Source organism: Parus major, chromosome 3 (genome assembly GCF_001522545.3).
Source record: "Parus major isolate Abel chromosome 3, Parus_major1.1, whole genome shotgun sequence".
NCBI classification, from domain to species: domain Eukaryota; kingdom Metazoa; phylum Chordata; class Aves; order Passeriformes; family Paridae; genus Parus; species Parus major.
This window is the reverse complement of record NC_031770.1, coordinates 100901573-100912429: the sequence shown is the minus strand read 5'-3', so window position 1 is coordinate 100912429 and position 10857 is coordinate 100901573. Positions and strand designations below refer to the sequence as shown.

At 39.6% G+C, this 10857-nt stretch overlaps 1 protein-coding gene across 1 annotated transcript in view; it reads left to right on the top strand.

Moving 5' to 3' along the window:
• The first annotated feature begins 2071 nt into the window (after positions 1–2071).
• The window catches only part of NBAS (NBAS subunit of NRZ tethering complex), a 161769-nt gene continuing 152983 nt past the window's right edge, over positions 2072–10857 (top strand). Inside the window, exons 1-5 of the mRNA XM_015621281.1 lie at positions 2072–2239; positions 6560–6614; positions 7274–7310; positions 9044–9121; positions 10054–10101. Coding sequence (XP_015476767.1) covers positions 2096–2239; positions 6560–6614; positions 7274–7310; positions 9044–9121; positions 10054–10101 — 362 coding nt within the window. The 5' untranslated portion in view covers positions 2072–2095. The remainder of the gene's footprint in view (positions 2240–6559; positions 6615–7273; positions 7311–9043; positions 9122–10053; positions 10102–10857) is intronic.

Genomic DNA, 10857 nt, shown 5'->3' with positions numbered 1-10857 from the left:
GGGCCGGGTGGGCGCAGGAGCCGCCGCTTTATGGGGCCGGGTGGGCGCAGGAGCCGCCTCGCCGCGCGTTCCGCCCCGGCCCGGGGTCGGCCCCCGGGTACTGATGACCAAAAGCACCCCAGAGACAAACGCACCAGATATGTTAAACAGACCCTAACAGGGATACTTTATGCCCCAGTTTTTACAGAAGTTTCCCTGAATTCTGCACCGTCTTGTTCTAGGGTAACTTCTAGTGGGATTAAACACGAGAAACTTGGGGGTTTTGTAAAAAATAAAATGAGATTGCAAGTGCAGAAATGCAGCCTAGACAGTTACATCACTGGGAGCCAATGGTGCATGTCTGCTAAGTGGAAGGCACAGTATGAACTACCGCCTACTGCTTTCCATTGTGAAACAGCTTCAATCTTTGCAAAGGCAGCATGACATAGAGACATCTCTGGCTCAAAGGCCAAAAAAACAAGCACCTCTGACAATGTAGTTCTCTTGATTACTGTGTTGCAATTTGAGTACTGGTTTTGTCCTGGTGGTTTGTTTCAAGATCTTTTTTAAACTTGCTGAGCCCTACTGGCTGTTAACTTATGCTCTAGAAACTGGTGTCATGCAGAGAAAAATACAGCAGTGTATTTTATAACCTTCATACCAGGTTGTTTGCATTGCAATGGTTTCTCATGTATTAATAATTCCTTTGGGAGTATCTTCCTTTGATGTGCTTCTTTTCTTTCAGTATTATTTACTATATCTGTCAATCATTATTTTGCTTGCTTTCAGAGAAATAACAGAACTAGAGATTCTTTAAAGGCAGATATGAATAATGTACAGATTCAACCATGACTCTAAGGGAACCTGTTTGTAGTCAGACCTTGATATCAATACATAGTGCTGCTTGTTGGTGTGAACATGGAGTGTAATTTACTGTACATCGCCCACAATTCTTTGGAACTTACAAACACAGTATTATACTATTTACTATTGCTTTACAAGCTACATTGTCAAATATAGCTAAAAAATACACGAACAGTAAAATGACATTTTTTTCTCAGTAGTTTTTTCTTCTTAATTTTTTTCCCAAGTATCCATCAGAGCTTTTATATTGCCCTGAATGCCTAGTTTCAGAATTTCAATTTTTTTAACCTAATTCTAGGCTGCACAGTTGCCTACAAGAGCTTACTAAACACAAGTGAAAATTAGACTGCAGGAGCAGAAGTGTCAGGATGTGAAGCAATTTTATTTCTTTTTTACAAATGCTTTATAAAGTTGCAGGAAACAGGCTGAAAAATCATTTTTTTTAATAATTATTTCACAGAACCAATTAGGTTGGGAAAGACCTCTGAGATCATTGAGTTTAACCTGTGAGGGAACACCACCTTGTCAACCAGACCATGGCACTGAGTGCCATGTCCGGTCTTCCCTTAAACAACTCCAAGGACGGTGGTTCCACCAACTCTGTGGGCAGCCCATTTCAATGTTTAACAACTCTTTTTGTGAAAAAATCCTTCCTGGTGTCCAACCTGAATCTCCGCTGGCACTGCTTACGACTGTCTTCTCATTCTATTGCCAGTTGCCTGTGAGAAGATTGACCCAACCTGGCGACAGCCTCCCTTCAGGTGGTTGTAGGGAGTGAGAAGATCTCCCCTGAGCCTCCTTTTCTCCAGGACAAACATCCCAGGCTCTCTGAGCTGCTCCTCATCAGACTTGTGCCCCAGACCCTTCCCCTGCTCCCTGCCCTTCTCTGGACATGCTCTATGTCCTTCCTGAGGTGAGGGGCCCACAACTTACAAACAAGCTCATTTTACCTGCTTGAGAGCTGAACGCTAGGAACTCAGACTCGTCGGACTGAAATACTTAGAAGTCCTATGTAGCAACATTAAAGTTGAAAGAACAAATTGCGAGAAATCCACCTTTTGCTTTTCCCCCCATTTTTGCCCCTATTCGGTAAAGGCTCAATCCCCAGCCCGAGGTCTCTCCTGCACCGGGCGCTCTCTGTCCCGAACGCCCGCACGCTCCGGGCCGGCGCCGCACGAGTTAAAGGCGGAGCCGTTTGGCCCCCGCCGGGCGCCGTCGCCGTGGCGGCGCGGGGAGGGCGGGACGGCCCGGCATGGCCGCCGCCGGCGGGGACAGCGAAGGGGAGCCCCGGCAGCGCGGCATGGCCGGCTCCGGAGAGCAGGCGGAGGACGGGGAGGAGAACATCCTGTACGACTTGCTGGTTAACACCGAGTGGCCTCCGGAGACGGAGGTGCAGGTGCGTGTGGCCGCGGCACGGCCGCGGGCGGGGGAGGGGACCGGCCACGTTGGCGCGGGCGGGGATGAGCTGGTGCCTCCAGGGAGGCTCAGAGGGATGCCCGCGCTGTTCCTGGCAGGCACGGGGGGTGTCCGTACGGCCATTGTCCCCTTGTGCCTTCGTGTCACTTAATTCCCCACCTGGCTTGTGCCGCCTGGGATGCTCTGAAGTGTTTCTTGCTTATTGAACAATGTATATCGGGTTTTACTGTGGAGCTGACACAAGCGAAGCTGTGGTGAATGAAGTCCGTGTCTCATCTCCAGAAACTGCTGTACTGAGAGCGGTGAATCTGGCCTGGTGAAAATAAGACCTTTTATGATGAAAATGAGATCCTCTCTCTGGACTCCTATATTAGTATAGTTGTGTCTGTATTTGCAGGAGTGGGGTAAAAGGCAAAAGTATTTCACTTTATGTCCGTAACACGCACAAATGGATGCCAGCGCTTAAGAAATCAGAAAACACTGTTCTTGTTCTCGCACTGCCGGATTTTAGTTATTTCTAGCTGTTCTTCTTCCCGGGTTATTGGAAAAGCTGAGAAGCTCTTTCATCTTTCCTTTTTCATGTTTTCCTTTGCAGTATGCTGAGCTTGCTGCCTCTTATGTCTGCTCTTGTCTGACTTGGATGTAAAAGGTGCAAGCAATGTGGTTTTATTTCTTTCTGGTAGTGGCTTTTAAGTCCACTGAAGTTTTTAATGTATTTCCCACTGAAAGTTGTTAATGAGAGCATTTTAGCAAAGTTTTACACTTAATGAAAACGACTGTACAAAAAAGATGTAAAAACATCACAAGGAAGAATGTACCTATTAAAAATTACTAGAGCCATGATCAAGAAAATAGATTTTTATTTATCAGAAGGATATTTTTGTTGTTGCTCTTGATCTGTAAATCCTCAGTTGCAGCAACAGGTAGGGGTGTTTGGAAAATAAAATTGCAGTGTTGCCAGTTACTGACTTAATAGGCTAATTGTATAGATGAATGGATAGTTGCACCTATTTAAATTTAACTGTGTTTTGAGAAATAGTAAATAGTCTTTGTTTTTAGTAACATATGGAAACAATTTTCCTACTGCAAACCGGGAGGAGGACTTAGGCATGATGACTCAAGACTGGTTCTTCTATAGCCATGTTAAGGGGGCACATTTCTGACAAGTGTCTTTTCTGCTGTCATTAGTGTTAAAGTTGTGTGCGGTAAGTTGATTAAAGAACTGATTAGTTTGAGAAACAATCGTATTGTTTCATATCCTTTTGTTAAGAGGTCCCTCTAGTACCCCTGTAGGTACCAAGGGAGCTGTGGATAATATGTCAGTGAGGTGATACTTACCTTTAGTGGCAGCACATGAGGATGCCAGTTTAAACTGACTACAGTCACTACAGTCTGAGGGTCCTCATCTGCCCTGGTAGTCAGAATTTCTAAGCATCGTTGAATTCTGCTTGTCACCTTAAGTAGATGGTGCTGGTTATTTTAAACTTGGTATCTATTTCTTGCCTATTTATTTTTAAGATAATACCTGTTTTCAGTAGTAGAAGTTGGAAGGTTTGAAAATACTATGCTGTATAGTTTGCTTGGATTTACATTCTTCTCGGAAACTGTCAGTACTCAAGGGCACTTCTGATAGTTTTTTTACCATTGTAGTGGGACATTGATTTTACACTGACAATCACAGGCAAAGAGATTATTTTGTCTGTATGAGTCAGTTTTTGCCTTAAGGTGCCTTAACAGTGATATTACTTAGGTGATTGTGACTTTCCCTTTGGAACATCTGTCTCTTTTAATCCTATTTTTTTCACACTTTTCAGAAAAAAATTGCACCCTACTTTCTTGTAGAATTGAATTTTTTGGAATAAGTGAGGTAAGGAATGGTAGAAAGGGTGAATACTGCACTGGGAAACAAAATTAAATGTTTTCTTATAGACTACAAAGCTAAGCTTTCACAGGTCTTTATGGACTTTATTTTTCTGTTATTTGAGATGATTAATTTTTAATTGCAGAGTACTAGAACTTACAGCTCTAGCTATTGGAAGATGAGTCTTGTGATGAAGATGTAAAATAATGTTAAATTCAAGACATTGATAAAAATGGCATGGATCTCTTATACTGAATGCCCAAATTTGCTTTTAGTTCTTGTCAGAATTGTGATTGTACTGAACTGTACATTGTACTGTCATTGTTCACCTGTACTGAACTTTCCAGTAAGATTTTTTGTGGGAAAAAGAGGAGGGGCAGGACAGTTACAGAAGTTATTTGTGAAGGAAACACACAAGGAACTGACTGTGCCAGAGAGGAGAGTGGTGTGGAAATCAAGCAATCTGTATTCAGGATAGTGATGCCATTGTATATAGTGCACTGTTGGAGAATGCTGAAATACATAATGAGAATAAAAGGAATGACTGAGCAGTAGATCCATGAAAATAGTGAATGAGGCAGTAGTTGTGGACAAGGTTGCAAGCGAGGACTTGTGAAATGATTTATGGAAGTATGGGCAGATTGAACTCTCGTCTTCAATTTACTTTCCAAAATGTATCATCTGTTATTGTGTTCTTGGTTTTTTTTCATTACAGTCTAATGCTTTGAGATTTCCCCAACACCCACCAGCTCCTGTTCCCCCAGTAAGCTTGCAGGGTGTGCAAAAAAATCCGAAACTAAGTGGGTGTCTTGTCAGCAAGAAAGTTATTTAGATTTTATTTCTGGACTGCTGTAGGGAAGGAAAAGTTGAAGTTGTTTCCCAAGAATGAATGAATTTAAAAAGAAATTCAGCATATCTGGTAACCACTGCTTTTGCTGAAATGATAAGAATGAATATATTATAAAAAGTAAAGTTCAGGTCTTCAGGATATACTAGTAAATCAGTTTTGTGATGAGTTTAAGATGTATGGAATAAGAGCTGTAGTTCAGGCTCAGGAGCAGACACCTAAAATATTAAAAAAATTCTAAAGAGATATAAGCAATTTTAGGAAATGTTTTTTACTGGGAACTTCCTCATAATCCAAAAACTTTTAACAAGCTCTGCTTTTAAGGTCCCTAGGAAATTGCAGTTCTCCCTGAGGTACTAGGGTAGCAATAAGAAATAATTTATGCTCTCACTTATTTTACTGTAATGCCTTGTTATTTCCTGGCTGATCAACCTGAATGTGGAATGTTATCTATTAGTACAGCTGTGTTTGCTTCTTACATGCTGTGAGATGACAGCCTGGTTATTTGAAAGACTGTTTATGGATTGCAAACTTTGCCTAGAAAACTAATCTTCAATAATTTAAATTTGGGGGCCCAAATATTATTTTTTAAACATAGACGTATTCCAAAATGTTGATAAATTTGTATGTCTTTCAGTGCTTACTGTTTTGTAACTTGGTGAGGTCTGAATATTTCAGTTAAAGAGAAATGTGCTCTATGTATTTTATATTGAATGGAAGAGAAAATTCAGTCATTGCCTACTCTAATTAATGCTCAGTATGTTATGCTCTATGTTTCTTAAAGATATAAGCATGATTGCTTAGTTTGAGGATTTGTTTCTGGATCTTTCCTTATTAGTTATCCTTGTTCTCTTCTCAGTATTATATCTTTTTTCTGTTTCTTACTGACAAATACTTTTATCTCCTCTTATAGATAGGAATACACATCCTGAGTTGTTTTATATTCCTTTTTTCTGTGTTTGGAGAGTGCTTGCATTTGTATAATGACTGTAGTTGCTCCTTCTGCCTTAAGTAGAGCAGGCCAGGTGGAAATGTTATGTAAGATGGTATGGAGTAGGGGTGGTTATCTGAGTGGCCATGTTACATAGTGCAAATTGATGTAAAAAGAGTTGGATTTTTTTCAGAAATTGTTTGGTTTTCTTGATGTTTCTGAAAATTTAATGAACAATCTTTATGTAGCTTAGCACTTTAGATATTAGCATAATATGTTGCATGTGAAGTGTTTTGACTGCTGGGCACTGCAGATCGTTGTGGCATTTATTTGACATAAAAAGAATGATTTATAATAACTTACAGGAGAACATAATCAGAAGTCAATGTCTTTTGTTACTACCCAAAGATTGAGGCAAAGATGGATCAATAGACAATCTGTAGCGCATTTTGTTTATTGCATCTTGGCATTTAAATTATTTGGCGTTATAGCCTGTTCTAGCTTATGCAGTTAAAATAGACATTATATGAAGTAGTGAGTAATAGTAAATACATAAAGAAATTGTAGCTGACTTAAGTTTAATCAGTGAATGTATGTATGAATATTGTATTTAGGTTAAAATGTGTGACATGCTGTCTGATGATTTTTATCATAATTGCAGCCAAGAGGCAACAGAAAACATGGTGCATCATTTATCATCACTAGAGCAATTGCAGGTAAATATGACTTGTTCTCACATTCATGACTTCTAGCACTGTGTGGATTACATGTAAGTTTTACAATTTCTGCCCTTTATAGAGTGACTAATATAATGGGGATAGGGTGTAAGATGTGTTCTCAGGAAGATGTTTTCTGGTTGTGAACATGTTCATGTTATTTTTATGTCAATTTTGGAAGCGTTCTTGTCTCAATTAGTTTGTTGGGACAAATTAATAAACCATACGTCTAAGAAGTTAACAAGCTTTGTGTTTTGCAAACTGTACTTAAGCCTTTTTTTTCCCCCCTCTCTGAACATCTCTTGCACTGGGCTGTTTGCTAGTTAGCTCTATGAGGGAGTTTTACATCCCGATGATATTACTTTGTATAAACCAAGTGTTGAATGACAGTAACTGAACTGGATTTTCATCCTGTAGGAGTTTCTCTTAGAATTCTAAAAAGTGCGCAGTGATTTTTTATTTTGTTTGTTTGGTTTTCTTCATTTGTTTTTGATTTGCTGTTTGGATTTACTCTTACATAAGAATTCCTTGGCCAAGTAATAGAGGGTTTTTGCCTCAATACCTTTTTCTTTACTGAGCATTTGAGATTCCCCTGCAGTAAGCTGGAGGGTGTTTTAAGACTGAGATAGAGATGTAATTTTTACCTTCTCCCATTGTAGGTCCTGCATTGCTTTTGCTTCGGTACATCTGGTACAGGTAGGTTTTATGAGAGTACTGCTTAATTTTCCAATTTGCTAATATTTTTATAGCTTTTTGATTTGATGGAAAGTAATTCTTAATGGGAGTAAAACTGAACACTTGTTTAGAATATTGTCCAAGCAATGCTTAGATTGGCCTCTTTTCATAAATTGAGTTGTAGCTGCTTAAGTTGCATCTGAAGCCTGAACAGAAAAAGACCGGTATATACTAGTTTGACTTCGTGCATTTATCAGAAGTTGAAGTAACCTTGCAGTTGGAACAGGTTTTTCCAAACACCTATCTGTCCTCTCTACTCCCAGCTGAGACAGTGCAAGGGAAGCTGTTGTCGGGTTTTTCTTAAGCGTCAGTGACAGATATGATGGTGTGACATGGTTTGCTTCCTTTGGAGTAATAATTTTAATTTTTTTTTCTTTGACAATTCAGACTCATACAAAAAGCTTGATAACTTCTTGAGCAGCACTCATGCCATTTATAAATTTAAGCTTTGATTCAAAAAGTCATTAAATGGTCCCAGAAATATATTGGGGTAAATACAATATTTTTGGAAAATTTCAGTGCTGTGGTTATACCACTGAGCAGGTTTGAAGGTACCAGTTATCCCTTTTAAAAGATAATATGTTGGTTTTGAGTTATATGGAAAGAGATATTAATATGACTTCCTGTGAAACAGTACTGTACTTGAATTTGTCAGGGAATGCTCTTTTCCCTGTTACTGGTGTTCTACTTTATTTTTGTGCATGTATTCCTCCCCCCAGCCCTTTTCTTGTGAGGGGGTGATTTTATTGGCACCATACTGTCATGCAAGTCTAGTTGAAGGGATTCAGTTGTAGACAGAATTCACTTACTTTTCTTCACTCCCATCAGTAGTCATATTTAAGAGCTAGTTTCAAGCTTTTATAATTTTTTCTAGTTGCTGTTTTCATGTATTTGATGAAAGAGTTTTGAAGGGAGCTTGGGAAACCTCTAGTTTAAAGTCCCACTAAAAGCAGAAATCTGAATTCCAGCTGGTTCCTTGCGGCTCTGTCCAGCTAGGTCTTGGAAAGATTAAAGGATGGAGAACCCAGACTCTCTGGTCAGCCTGTTCAAGTGCCTGACTGCCTTCATGGTGAAAAAATCTCTTAATGTCAGCTTGGACCCTCCTCGGTTTTGGAATTACAGATACATTTAGGTTGGAAAGAACCTTTACAGTCATTGAGTCCAACTGTTACCCCAGCATTCCTAAGTATTCCAAAGGCTTTGATCATAGTTTCTTGTGTTTCTGCCATGCACCTCTGTTGCTCCCATCTTCCTGGTAATCTCCTAGGTATCAGTCAGAATGGTGCTGTTTTGTTATCCTGAAACCTTCCCTTCTTCAGGCTAAACAAGTACAATTCCCACTGTATCTGATTCATTGTAGGGCAAGTCATTCAGTCCCCTGATCATCTTGGTACCCACCCTGTTTACTGGTGTTCTGGTTTTAATGGGTGTCCCAAAACTGGCTGGTGACCAGCATATAAAGAGTGATAAATAAATTATCAGTTCCCTTAATATGCAGTTTCGTTCTGTTAGTAAAAATAAGGCTGTTGTTCGCCTTTGTCGTTGGCAGGGTGCAGTGTTGATTCATGTTCAGTCACAAGCCCTCTCAGGTAATTGATGGTTGCCTTGAAGCTGAGTTGTCTGGCATGTGTATATCAGGTACTGCATTTGTTCACTGTGTGTTCTGATTCAGCCTAATGGATTTGGTATTTCAGCCCTGCAAAGTTTTCTCTGCCTGCTGGACTGGTTCGTCTGGTTAGTAAGCAGATCAACTGGCACCTCGTACTCGCAAGGTAACCAGCTCCCATGCTTTGCCATTTCTGACAGGAGTGAATGTATTAATGCTTCCTCTGCTTCCCCCCACCATCCTCACTGATAGCTGTGCTGAGTTGGTATTGTGCTAAAGATGTGTTATTCTTTCTGGCCAAGAGAAATACTCTGGGCTGTCACAGGTGGCCTCAGTGTGCTACCTAGGGGCTTCCACCTGCTTCCCTTCAGTTAGTTCACCTCTCACTCAGGGCTGAATGTCTGTCTAGCTTTTGAGGCAAAGTGGCTTGCAGGGCAATCATTTTCAAATTCAAGTCCTGAATGTGGTTCATTAAAGACTTACGACTTGGCAGGATATATAATTTTAAAAGAAGCAATTTATATTTGTGTAAAGTGAATGCATACCCTCAAGACTTGTCTGCTGTTGCATACACAGAGAAGTGGGAATTCCAGGGCTGTTCAGGAGGAATTTTGGCAACTTCAGTGAGATTAGTGGCTTTTAAAAGTAAGTGCAAATATGCACAAAAAAAAAAGGTTCAGTGACATGATTACATGAAGGTAGTAGGGGAGGTTTTAGTTTGTTGTATGCAAAGACACATTACTTACTGAGTTATGATAGTTGTTTATACCAGATAAAACAATACATAGTTTTGCACATTGCTGTTTAAAAGTACCTGTAATCAACATCTGTCTCTGACTTCCCATGCAGTGGGATTTTAAACATTATGTTTTCTTGGTGCTGCTGGAAAAGAGTGGCAGATAGTTTTCTGTGAAATGAATATCATAGCATGGATATTTTATTTTTAATAAAAACTGATGTTTCCCATTTTATATATTTTTTAATATTTGTGAATGAGGCAATTTATATCTAACCATGGAGAAAAGCACCTAGGACTCTGATGCACGTTCTGTAAGGAGTGGACTTTACATGAACTTTCACATCTGTGTTTTCTTTCAGCAATGGTAAATTGTTGGCAGTTGTTCAAGACCAATGTGTAGAAATCAGGTAACCTGGCATTATCTTTTACTTCAGCTGTGGAGTTCTGAGAAAGTGTCTCTGGTCATTTGCTAGCAATATGTTTAAATATTTTTTTTTTGTTTGTTTTGCAATGTTAAATATTGTGAAATTTATCCATAGAATGATCATAAAAGCAGAAGCCTTCTGTTTCTTTTTAGTTCTCAGCAATCCCCCTTTTAAAAAAAAAACCAAAACCAACATAAACCGTCCTTGACCCGCCCTCCCCCAATTATAATAGACGTGTTTATATATCTGTATCTCTCTCTTTGTTTTCAAGATGCAAAAGAAAAACAATCAAGATCCTAAAAAATACTCAGCACAAATTACAGTCTTTCTAAACTTTGCCTTTCTGCCCCCTCTAGAAATTCTCCCCTAATAAATGGGACAAGGAGCTGATATCTAGTGTTCTTCTCTGTGGAGTAGCTGGCATGTATAATACTTCACCTTATTTTACAAGTGGTGTGGATTGCCGTAGAGACTGATGCTTTCCCTTTTCTTGTGCTCTCTTAACAGCAAGCTCTCCTTTACCAGTTCAAGAGCACATTTAGCTGTAGAACAGATCTTGATTGAGTGTGTTTACTTGCTTCACAAAAATCCATTTGCTAGAAGGTCAGACCTTCCATTTATATGTAAAAGAAGCAAGTGTATGAAAATTGTTCAATCAAAAGTGGTGTGAGCACCATAAACGTCAGCTTAAAGACTATAAAATAAATCTTGTGTTTCAACTGTATTAATGTAACTATA